Source organism: Cynara cardunculus (genome assembly GCF_001531365.2).
Source record: "Cynara cardunculus var. scolymus isolate 2C chromosome LG 12, CcrdV1, whole genome shotgun sequence".
Taxonomy (NCBI): Eukaryota; Viridiplantae; Streptophyta; class Magnoliopsida; order Asterales; family Asteraceae; genus Cynara; species Cynara cardunculus.
Genome location: NC_037539.1, coordinates 19198531 through 19211138, shown reverse-complemented (window position 1 = coordinate 19211138; position 12608 = coordinate 19198531). Strand labels below are relative to the sequence as shown.

The 12608-nt window shown below is 35.5% G+C and overlaps 1 protein-coding gene across 2 annotated transcripts; it reads left to right on the top strand.

Annotated features, from left to right (window-relative positions):
- Positions 1-2400: 2400 nt before the first annotated feature.
- On the top strand, positions 2401-12352 carry LOC112522695 (receptor-like protein 4). Of its 2 annotated transcripts, XM_025131983.1 has the most exons (10): positions 2401-2539; positions 3578-4438; positions 4517-4639; positions 5875-6022; positions 7890-7961; positions 8276-8347; positions 9482-9553; positions 9830-9907; positions 10739-10920; positions 11963-12352. In XM_025131983.1, the coding sequence occupies exons 1-10, from the start codon at positions 2470-2472 to the stop codon at positions 12085-12087; spliced, it is 1803 nt and encodes a 600-aa protein (XP_024987751.1). In that variant the 5' UTR covers positions 2401-2469; the 3' UTR covers positions 12088-12352. The 2 variants fall into 2 exon arrangements, with proteins under 2 accessions (XP_024987751.1, XP_024987750.1); XM_025131982.1 differs by having other exon boundaries at positions 3578-4639.
- The last annotated feature ends 256 nt before the right edge of the window (positions 12353-12608 follow it).

The following is a 12608-nucleotide window of genomic DNA, read 5'->3' as shown; positions in this document are numbered from 1 at the left end:
AATGCAGTCCCAAACAGTCCAAAACAGAATAGCATCTTGAAAGAAAAAAACTTGACAAATACATATGCACACACACATTCTTATGGGGCTGTTTAATACTGTTGATTCATTTGCAAAGAGTCTAAGCATATAGCTTCCATAATCCATACTGTAAAATGCTAGAACTATTGAGGTCGAGTCATCAACTATATGCCTAAAATCAAGATAGCACCCATATAACACAGCATAATGTAAAAGAATGGATTATGCATTTCAACAAATAACTTCCAGTTCCAGTAACATGTTTAGAACAAGGATGAGCAAGAATGCAAGTCTGATTTTCTATGTAAATCAAGAACATGTTTAGGACAATATTTTCTATGTAAATCATGAAAGAGAATTCAGAAAGCAAAACCTTACCTCAGAGAAATTGCTAGGGGTTTGAAGAAGCTGTGTAGAAATCAAAACCTCCAAAGCCTGGTTATATGCACCGCTGAAGACTTCTTGGGAACCTCCCATTTGTGCAAGGTTTGCAGCCATTGAAGAAATCTAATGCTGACCTTACTATTTTCGATTTGGCGCAGGAAATTTCATGAAGAAGAAGCTGGAAAAGAAGAAAATAGAGAAAGGTTTTTCAACTTACCCAAAATGGTTTGGTGGGAACGGGATTGGAGCAGAGTATTCATGAGGAAGAAGGTAGAAAAGAAGAGAACATAAAAAGCATATTTGACCTTAACCAAAATAGAAGCTCTGCATTTCTCTCTTAAAGTCCATGCATAAAAAGGTTGTACCATATGCTTTATGACTTGTCTTTAAGAGATTTTTGAATTTGGTGCATAAAACCATTGTACCATATGCTTAGTAACTTGTATTTAAGACAGTGATCTAAATGGTTATATATGTAGTATAGATATATATATATATATATATATAAGAAAATACATTTGCGACCTGATTTATGTTGGACAACGAGAGCGAGACGCGTGTCTTGATTCATCATGAATATATTAACGTGATTTTTTTATAACATTCATAATAGATGTTATATCATTGTTGCTAAATGTCATATGAATGTGCTGTAGATGTGGCATACTATTGTTGATCCCCTTTTCGCACCACAAAATGTTCTTAACCAAATCTGGCTCTATATATAGATATTAATATACATAATTTTTTATTTTTTGAAAGGAAAACAAAAAACCCAAAATATCTCTTATATAACTAGATTTAAAAGAAATTATAATAATCGTTTGTGAGAGGTAAGAATCCAATAAAATTTGTAAACATGAAAGGATAAACGTATCTCCAACAACTATGCTAAAATGAAAGAAAAGAAAGATTTTAACAGTTTCTTTGCTCCAATAACTATGCCATCTTGTAGGGGTGCTCAAAAACCTAATCAACCTAACCCAACTCAATGAGAAATAACTCAAATCGAAGCAACTTGATGTCTAATCGAGTTGTAAAATCTTCAAACGTTAGATATTGGGTTACATTGATTTGAACCCAACCCAACCCGATGAATATGATATCTCTTCATTTCTTGTATTTATTATGAGTATTTAGTCCTTATTAATATGTACATTAGTCAATTACACCATCAATTACCCTTTTTTCATATACATATATATTCAATTTATTCTTCATCTCTATATAACTCCTTTATATATATGTTCAAGAACTGTGAAAATATATATATATATATATATATATATGCAAATTGAGAAAATTTATTTAATACAATATACTTAAAATCTAAGAAGTATGAATAAGTTGTACAAAATGGTTGATGATGAAAAATGAATTATTAGTAGAGCAAACAATATATTCAAAGTTAGAAGATTATTTTGATGTACCAAAGTATCAACCCGATCAACCTGTATAATTTGGGTTGGATTGGGTTGAGATTTTTCAGACTAGAAGCATTAGGTTGAGTTGTTCAAATGTTTTCAACAGATCAATCTAACCATGAGAACCTCTACCATCTTGTATGCTAAAAAAAAAAAGATAGAGATTGTAAAAATCTCTAAATTTAGATAATCTTTAAATAGAGAGAAAAATTATTATTTTAATACTTTCTTACTAATAGAGGTATTGAAAATAAATATTTAAGAGAAAGAAATATGATTTTATCAAATATTCTGTAATTAATATTATAATTGATATAGTAAAGTAACTATTGAAGTTGAATGTTATTATTTAAAAATTTTGATTTTTAATATTTTATTTTAAAGAAAATATAGTATAGCTGTATAGGCATTGAAAATGCTCTAAATTCTAAATCTAAAATTAAAGAATTAGAGACGGATTCCGTTAAAACCTACAACGTTAAAGGACGTAAAATGTAATTTAGTCTTAATTTATGTGTTGGGGTCACGTCCTAAGACTTCCCCACTCATCCCTGTCTTTCTCTCTCCAGAAACCTCAAGGGTGTGAAAGGGCGAAAACGTTTAGTGAGGGAAAGAGATTGTGGGAGGATTGGAGACGAAGATGCTCACACCACTCTCACTGCTCACCTTCCTTTTAGTTTTCCTTGCAGCTTTCACACCTTCTTACCAAGGTTTTCTTACTTACATTCTTCTTATTTGGATTTTCTATGCGACAAATCACTAAGTTTTTGCTCCTTGTTTATGGGTTTGTTTTGCTAGATTAGTATATTTCCTTCTAATTTGAGTTGTCGAATAATTTCCTTAGTTTTTTATGCTTACTTTTGGTTGTATCTAATGTGAATCAAAGAATTGGGAACTTATCACTAATGCGTAGTTTGTGAGATTGTGATCAAATGTGAGATTGTAAAGTTTGAGTAGTTTCAACTTCTAACTAAACATTTGCAGCAAACAAATTGGTATAAGTTATTCTTGTTTTCATTAGGAAACGGAGACCTTCCCTTTTGTCCGTGATTTCGGCTGCAAACACGATATTAACTGTGGACTTTATATGCACTATGAGATTCAACCGACTTTGTGGGATCTGGGTGTTAGGGGAAAGCTTTTGGCTTGAGTACAATTCTTAATAAAAATCTAACGGATGTATTTTTTCTTCTGGTAAATAGAAATGACCGAATTTTGAAGGAAGCTACTTTTGCTTGCAACAGTTGGAAGCTGGGTGGATATGGTGGGAGAAGGGCTTCAAATCTTTCAGACTTCTACCCCTAATTACATTATAACAATCACAATTCTTACTTCACTCCCCCTTCAAATATTCCCAAAATTACAAGAGTGCACACCGACAATATTTGCTCCCATGGGATGTGATGTCTCATTGGTGATATATCCTTCAAGTGTTCACTTGCTTTTTCAAGCAAGCACTTTCTGTCCTATAATTTGTTATTCTTAGCATCTTTGATGTTGCAGAAATGTTCATAGTTGAAAGTTGAAAGAACATTACACTTTGTCAATATGCAGAGTAAATAGCTATGATTTTAGAAGCTGTTTGCCCAATTTTTTTATTTTGAGTTATGGTGTATACAGATTTGAAGTGACTCTGTATTTCTGTTATTTGCTGAACCAATTAAATTTCAAATGAACATACTTTAGTATGTATTTGAATGTCTTGTCTGTGATTTTTATCTCTACTATCTGGCTTTCAATGAATGCAGCACCATATGCTCTGAGAATAAGCTGTGGAGCTCGCAAGGACGTCCACACGCCACCAACAAATACATTTTGGTACAGGGATTTTGGATATAGTGGTGGGATACCTAGTGCTAATGCAACCCGTCCAAGTTATATCACTCCTCCACTTAGTACACTTCGCTATTTTCCTTTGTCTACGGGTCCTGAAAATTGCTATCACATAGAGAGGGTGCCTCATGGCCACTATTCAGTGAGAGTCTTTCTTGGATTGATTCATGATCCCACTTTCGACAACGAACCTTTGTTTGATGTATCTGTGGAAGGGACCGTAGTTTACTCTTTGTCATCAGGTTGGAGTAACCATGATGATGAGCAAGCCTTTGTCGAGGCCCTTGTGTTTCTTGAAGACGGAACCGCCTCTATTTGCTTTCACAGCACTGGTCATGGAGACCCAGCTGTACTCTCCATCGAAGTTCTTCAAGTTGGCAATAATGCATACAACTACGGCTCAGGATGGGGCCGAGGAACAATTCTAAGAACTCATAAAAGACTCAGCTGTGGTGCTAAAAGTCCAAAATTTGATGTGGATTACAGTGGGAACCACTGGGGTGGAGACCGATTCTGGAATTCCATTACTACTTTCGGCCAAAAGTCTGATCGTGCTTTGGCCACAAAAAACAGCATTAAGTTATCCTCAAATGTACCAAACTATTACCCGGAAGCTCTTTACCAGACTGCGCTTGTTAGCACTGATAATCAGCCTGATCTAACGTACACAATGGATGTGGATCCAAATAGAAATTACTCCATTTGGCTGCACTTTGCGGAGATTGATCCATCAGTCACAGGGGAGGGACAACGGGTGTTTGACATCCTAATAAACGGTGATACTGAATATCAAGGTATTGATATCGTCAAAATGAGTGGAGATATAAATAGTGCTCTTGTGTTGAATACGACAGTTGCTGTTAGTGGAAGGAGTTTGACAATAAGTATGCACCCTGTAAAAGGCAGTCATGCCATAATAAGTGCCATAGAGATCTTCGAAATTGTCAGAGCTGAGTCCAAAACCTTAATTGACGAAGGTACCTTTTATAGCTACCTTACTTGTCTATTTCCTTAATGATTTTCTGAATCTCCATGTTTCATTTCCAATCCTTCGCGACAGTAATGAAACCAAAAGACAAATGGTCAATAAGTTATTGCAACTGTAGTCCATGCCAACTATGTTGTTTGTTTGAAAATCATAGGGCTAATCAAGTTCTAAACCATGTTACATCCTTGAGATTTTAACAAGTCATGCTTGAACGTGCTTTTCTCATGGTAGCATCGAACGTCCAACAAAAGCTAATTTATGCTAAATTGATCCATGCTTTGCCACCATAGTCAAGTGCTTCTCCTTTCTGATCATATCACATTAACCAGACAATTCATATTCAAAAGCATCTCTCCCAACAGGCACTAAAATTTTGGCGAAAAAGCTGTACACGATTGTTCTGCATGTAGAGTTGCTGATACATATACATTGCGATCACCTAGTGTGACTTAAATCAATGGTTTCCCTGTAATAAGTCTAACTCTTTAAAGGGAAATTAGAAGTGATTTAAGATGTTAACTGATGCCACTTTAGTTGGGTTGATACCACTCTCTGCTAGAACATATGGAGTCTAGTGGAAGAATCAATCACAGGTCATTTTGTTACATCGAAATGACTCATGTCCATTCATAGACTCCAACTGTAGTTTTAGCTTTTTGTTTGTCATTAACAACAATTATATATTTACTTCAATAACATCTAGCAGGCACTTGATTTTTGGGATCATTCTTCCAATGTAGTATGAAAATCATGTATATGACGAGAAGCAAAAAACTTGGCAACTGATAGGAGATAATATTCTTCATGCATAGACTAGTTACAACCTTACCTTTCTATCAATAGAACCTGCGGAAAAGAGACCCGGAAACTGCTAAACATTTTCTTACCCACGTCTGGTAGGGGAAACCCCTAAAATTAGATGATTTTTACAGGAAAATTCATATAAGCTCAAGGTTGTGTTAATGAGCAACACTGTGAAGCCCAGTTTAGCTCTTGAAACGCTCCATTTAGCCAACTAAAGTTTGTTAATTTGAGCACTTTTGTTGGCAAATAAACAGCTGAATTGCCACGTATTGCATATTGATAATAAGGGGGCTAATTTTTCTGCTTTTTATTTGGTCATACGTAGCTTGACATATTTGGTTGTTGAGTAGTAATTTAAAAAAATTCATGAATTTAAAGCCTCAGAAGGAATTCTTATGAAATAAACTTTTTCATTTGTAGTAAGAGCTCTGCAGAAATTAAAGAATGCCCTGGGTCTTCCTCTTCGTTTTGGTTGGAATGGCGATCCATGTGTTCCACAGCAGCATCCATGGAGTGGAGTAGATTGTCAATTTGATAGCGCTAAAAGTAAATGGGTCATTGATGGACTGTAAGTTTGTCTTATGCTTCAGTTGACATTTCTGATATGATTTGTCATATTGATTCAAAATCTGCAACAAAATAAAATTTATGAAACCAACTCAACCTGGATAGGGCAAGTTGGATTGTCTTCATAGGGAACAATTGATGTATTAACAAGATTGTATTACAAGAAAGCAAATAGATTGAATTTATTAAACCTCACCCATTCTCTTTGTAATTATAGTGGTTTGGGTGTTCAACCACAAACATGGTCACACAAATAAAGAGTAATTTTACCCTTGGCATGGTCTATTTGTTTCATTTACTTCCACCATAATATCTAATATACTGCATTGGCGTATATAAACCTTCTTTGGAGTAAGCACTAATGCAATAAAATCATTGCTTGATTAAGCACCTTTAATTGTCATTATTACAAAAGATCTGCTAATTAAGAAATTTTTCCAAAGATCAAACAAAAGAATGACAAGATAGACACGGGTATAATTGTTTCCTTAGAGCAAGCCATACACTTAGACATTCATCATGTAACAACCGCTATGGTGGCCTTGGTGCATACAATTAATCATTTGTGTAACTAAAATGAAGAACAAGGAGGCAGTTGTGTCACATTGTTCATTTTGGAAATGAAGTTCTGAGATCAAGAAAATCCTTTGATCAAAAGTTCCTACAGTCCAAAAGGTTTCTTTGCTCTAAAGGTTGAAGGAGAGGTATTTATATGAAGGTTGAAAACTTAGGACGAAAGTTAAAAATATCAAGTGATGTGGTTAAGATAAGAAATGAATACTCAGATTAGGAAGTGAAAATCCAGAAGTTACAGAAAATCTTGTTCACTTCAGAATCTTATAGATTCTCTTCCAGGCACAACATTTTTTTTTTGTTTTCATCCTCCACGAAATTGATGATGTGGTGTGCATATGAATTTTAGCACTATAACTTAGCTTGCTACAATGCCTGGTAAATCATGTGCTTGGACCTGAGCAGAAGTTATCCTTAATGGCCCAAAGTAGGTATTGGCTGATATGCCCAGAAGTATTAATGCTTGCAAAATTGAGTTTCACTGTATCAACATGCCTGCCTTCGTGAACTCACTCTCTGACAATTTGATTGAATGCATTGTTATGTTCACTCTGAAAAGGGTTTTTTGATCCATGATGCACATGCCTTCGTATTTTTTGATACGAGTATGCGAGATTATCTTGATCTTCTGATGAATGCACACTTGGGAGTCTATTGTTCATGTGAGAACATATGGATACATTGGAACCTTTAATCCTTTATGTTGATGTGAAAGTATCGCTACATGATCTTGATAATTTTTGAATGTATGGCTGCTTTCTTCTTGCTTATTCTCCATTTAAACTTCCCCACTCAGCCAATATTCTTGTAACATGGGGGATGTGAGGTGACATAAAAAATGCATCGATAATGTGATCAAAGAATTCTAACCAATAATTAATATATGAATTATACCATTTATTATACAAACTATCACATAAATTGTAGATAAATTGTGTGTTTGCTCAGACAGAAATCCTTGTGAGTGATACCTAAAAAACAAAAATGCATCAAAGTTTTGGTGAATTCCACCTCTGCAATTGTTAACTCATAGCCGATATTCTTATCACTACAGATTACACATCTGTTTTTGAGTGTCCCAGAAACAACCACTTCAAGAATGCAACTGAAAGGTTGCATACAAAGACATCCCTCCCCATGCTTCACTACCACCGTCCACCATTACTCCCGAAAAAGAACAGAAAAAAACTCAAGTGTGTTTAGAAATCTGTTGTTTTCGTCCGCTAAATCTTTGTGCTGATGGTATTCTCATTTCTTATAAACAATTCTAACTCTGTATTTACTTGTGGTATCAGAGGTCTTGACAACCAAGGTTTGAGAGGGTTTTTGCCTGCTGACATATCCAAGCTGAGTCATCTACAAAATATGTAAGTTTAAATGGCTCCATCCATCTCATAAACACATCATCTGCTGTTCACAATGAAAATTTGCTCTTTTTCTATCGCCGATGTTTTTCAGGGGAGTCCATCATGCAATAAAAAAAATTGATCTTATTGAGAAACCCACCATATACAAACTCAAAGGAAAAACAAAGAAAAGACATCCATACTATCAATGATCAATGTTTCTTTACTAGAAAAGCACACATGGTACCACATGCCTACATGAACACCAATAGATGACTGGGTAAAATCATTGGCCTGAGTCCTGACTTCCCATCATCTCTCTTGTCCATTTGCAGGAACCTGAGTGAAAATAGCATCAAGGGGCACATTCCTTCTTCACTTGGAACAATTGCCAGTTTAGAAGTACTGTGAGTATAATTTAGTAGGAGCAACCCTGCTCAGACATGTTTGCTTGCCTATCAGCTGCTCGATCAAGAGAACTTTTTTATTTGGAGCACATGCTGAATTTTCTGTTACTCTATAGATCACCATGCTTCTGTCGTTTTGTGGATACCTGAGTTCGTATATTTGCTTATCTTTGTTACGGATAAGCAAACATAAGAATTGGGATTTTCAAAATATGCATAGATTTTAGCCTACCTCAAAAAGTCCCAGCACAATAGGCTTTTTATTGCTACTGCTCCTTGTCAATGTTTCCAATTTGTACAAACTTTACAATTCAGGATTTGCATTTCTGTATTATTTAGTTACTTCATGTACATAGTGTCATTTTTCTTAAGTCCTGTTTTCCAACTTTCATTCTTTGGGGGTGGACGGAATGGCAGAATGTGTGGAGTCGGCCAAACCACCTGGGCACTCGGCCCAATATGAGTCAGATTGCTTAGCCATGCTTCATAATTGGAAAAATGAGCACCGTGGAAATACATGCCACTCAGCCAAAGAAAGATGACGGAAAGTTGACCGAAATTCGCACTAAATACTCTTCGAGAGATCTCCTCCCACATAAGCTAATGTAGATCAGCATTGTTATTGGTTCACCTTCATTCCAGGGGATTATACATAATAAATTAATTTGATCTGACATAATATATTCATTATGAGAAGAGATGTTAAGTGCCATAAAAAACGAATTACGTAGATCCTGGAACAGTATTTGGAAAACATTGTATAAGGCAAGAAATTGGGGTCATAAGTAGAAAGAGGTAGAGAAAGAACAAAAGAAATGGAGAGAATGAGAGAACTTATGCATGACATAGATTTACATGCTACAATTTTGATTACATGCAAAAATAGCTCTAATTCTGATTCATTTCGACCCATCCAAATTTAAAGCTAATTGTGTACTTGATGCATTTCCAGGAAAGCATACTTATTACATGATATTAAGAGAATCCAATTAGTCAAAAACATTTTCCTCGTCTCAGTAGACTGTTCAAAATCACCTTGACTTTTTGTGCTTTCATGCAACTTGTAATTGTTTCAACTATTTAGCTAGCAGCTACATGATGAATGTGTTATCTGAACCTGAATTTGCATGGCAGGGACCTTTCATACAATTTCTTTAATGGATCTATTCCTGAAAGCCTTGGTGGCTTGACATCAGTTCGGATATTGTAAGATGCTCACTCTTTTTCTTCGTCTTTTTCACGAGCAGCAAAACAACACAAGTATAAACATATGAAGCATACTTTGGAATATAGGTCTGATACAAGACCCTAACAGCAACACTACAGTTCCATGATTTGTAATTCATGTGTTTGCATGATATAAATGGTTTACTCTACAATTAGAAAAGCAAGCAAGCATTAGTATCATTTTACAACACATATGGGACAATATTTTGCTGCATCGTTATTCATTTTGTGTTATTGTACGTCTTCATGTTGTAGGAATCTCAACAGCAACTCCCTCACTGGAAGAGTCCCTGCTGCACTAGGGGGAAGGCTCTTGCACCGAGCAAGCTTCAAGTATGTTTTTAGTTCTCTCTAGTTGTACTTTGGTTATATTAGTCTTAAGACTTTTTTTTTGGGTAACTGTGGGTTTCTTGGCGACCAAGAATGGCTTGGAGTCATTGCAGGTGAACCTCCATGGCCACAAGGGCTTTGGTAGTGCCTGGATTCGAACTCGGTGAAGATGAGATTTCCACTACACCCCCCTAAGCCTAAACCTGTGTGCAATAACCCAAGTGGTTATTAGTCTTAGACCTTAATACTCCTAAAGAAGGAACACTTCAATAACCCATAGTGGTTATTAGTCCTAGACCTTAATACTCCTAAAGAAGGAACACTTCAATAACCCATAGTGGTTATTAGTCCTAGATCTTAATACTCCTAAAAATAGGGACAGGATCCGTCAAAATCACCAAACCACGGATGAAAAATGTAATTCATTCTGAGATTAATTTTCTTGCACTCCCTCGTCCCTAAAAAAGATGTACCGATTCTGCTTTGAATTTCAAATCTAATACTTGAATGTATATTGATCTTAAACTCTTAAAAGGGAACCTTTGCCATATTACATCAAAAGTTGGTGTTTTTGTTTGTAGCTGGTAGAAGTTCTCAAAAGTTTATATTGTCAGCATCCCATCTGAAATTCAAAAAAGAACATGCATCTCCTTTTTCATAGCATTGGTGTCAACTTAACATGATCTACAATTTTGACTCGGGATTGAGCTTCCAAACACTATAGAAGCAGTCAGGCAGCCCCCCTGGGCCCTTACTAAGGGACAATTGATAGTAAACAGTAGGCATTGATATATTAAATGAATATGCTCAAATATTGATTGTGGGCGTGTACAGTTTTACTGATAATAAAGGTCTTTGTGGGATACCTGGATTACCAACTTGTGGACCCCACCTTACTGCTGGTGCAAAGATCGGAATCGCCTTAGGGTCATGTGCAGTGCTTCTTCTGATTGCCACTTGCTTGACATGTTGGTGGAAAAGGCGTCAAAACATCCTCCGAGCTCAGAAAATTGCTGGTAAGATATGCAAGCACTAATTTGTCATAGTTTCTCCCCTATAAAGGAAAAAATCTTCTACATATGTGATTTGAAGAACTGTGTTGCATTATCTAATCCCCATCCCCATCCCCATCCCCATCCCCTTATACATGACATGCATATGAATCACATTCCATCCTATCAAAATTGCAATGCATCATGTTTTAGGATGTCAATGACTTGTAACATCTCACTTTTTTGTAAATGTTCAAAGCTAGACTCGCCCTTTTTGCCCATTGTCGTCGTTGCAATGTACTAGTTGTACTGACCTTGGCCTATGAAATTTCTTGTCATTATGAAAAATTATTTTAGATATTTCTCTAAGGGTAAAATGCAACAAAAGTTTAGTTCTTATTTGGTTTTTTTCTTCTTAAATTGATGTAACAAACTTTCAAAATTTTCTATTTTTTACCATTTTGATTTGTGCTTGTAAAATTTGATGGCATGGATACCCGTTTATGAAACGGCTACAAAAAATTCGAAAATTGACATCCACGTTATTAAGTGTTACAAGATCGGCAAGTCATCTCTCAAATAAGAAGAAGAAAATTGGAAATTTTGAATTTTTGTTATATTAAATAGGAAATTTTGAAACCGAGGAAAAAAAATTGTTACATGAGAATCAAGGAAAACTTGGTTGGATTTTGATGCATTTTACTCTCTAATCGTAAGTCAATTTTGTCATGGAGGCATAAAACATTTGTTGACTTAGCACATACTCCCTCCATCCCGTAACTACAACAATTCCCTTTTAAGATGACCGAAAAATGAATGCAGCATCTCTTTTTTTCCCGCCAAGTGTCAATCGAATTACATTTTTACTCGTCAAAAGTATTGATAGCGCTGTTTTGATCCACAAGATTCCTCATGATGTCATTGTGAGGGGTAGTTCAAGATATCTGAGTGATATCTAAACATGTTTCATAAAACTATGTCAGATCAAATGTTGCATTTATTATGTTCACAACGAACAGAGTAGAAGTTACCCCTTCTCATGATTCATCTTCTATATGATAAACAGCAAGAGGCGCTCCTTATGCAAAAGCAAGAACTCATTTCGCACGTGACGTCCAATTAACAAGGCATAACAGTGGTCAAGAACATGCTAGGACTGCCGCCGAGAATGGACCTATCCTGCTTTCTTGATCATAACCATCCATCCAACCGAAATCTTAATCCTACCTTGGAAACATATATACTTACACACGTTACTAATGGTAGCGTATTATTTTTACGGGTTATGTTGATCTTTGTTAAATGTCTAGTGAGGTTGGCTTTTTGCAACCCTAGGAAGTTGTAGTTGAAACCAAGTAGTTACTCCATTGAGTATTAACAGGGAATGAAGAAGATTGTATATTGTTATCCCTTTTACATTTTCATTTTTCACCGAGTGGAAGTCGACTTCTTTACTTTCCAAAAGAGCCTTTTTGAATAAAATGATAATCTAAGCGGATGTGAGATTTTAACAGTTTCGAAGTTGAAATCATCTCTAGTTTATTCAGCCATCTAACATGGCATGCATATGGGTCATGGAAATTCAAATACAAAAAAAAAAAAAAACGAATCTTGATTTAAGAACTAACTTGTTTCGAATTTGATTGTTATTGCACGAGGGAAGATTAATTGAAAGAAACTAGTCGATGTGTGTTGTATGTTCTTGTTTGGCT

What these genes read in the sequence shown, in the direction of transcription:
- LOC112522695 (XM_025131982.1), top strand. Translation starts at nt 2,470, where the DNA reads ATGCTCACACCACTCTCACTGCTCACCTTCCTTTTAGTTTTCCTTGCA. An exon ending in CTGAGTCATCTACAAAATAT is followed by an intron (nt 7,962 to 8,275) that starts GTAAGTTTAAAT and finishes GTCCATTTGCAG; the next exon opens with GAACCTGAGTGAAAATAGCA. An exon ending in ATTGCCAGTTTAGAAGTACT is followed by an intron (nt 8,348 to 9,481) that starts GTGAGTATAATT and finishes TTTGCATGGCAG; the next exon opens with GGACCTTTCATACAATTTCT.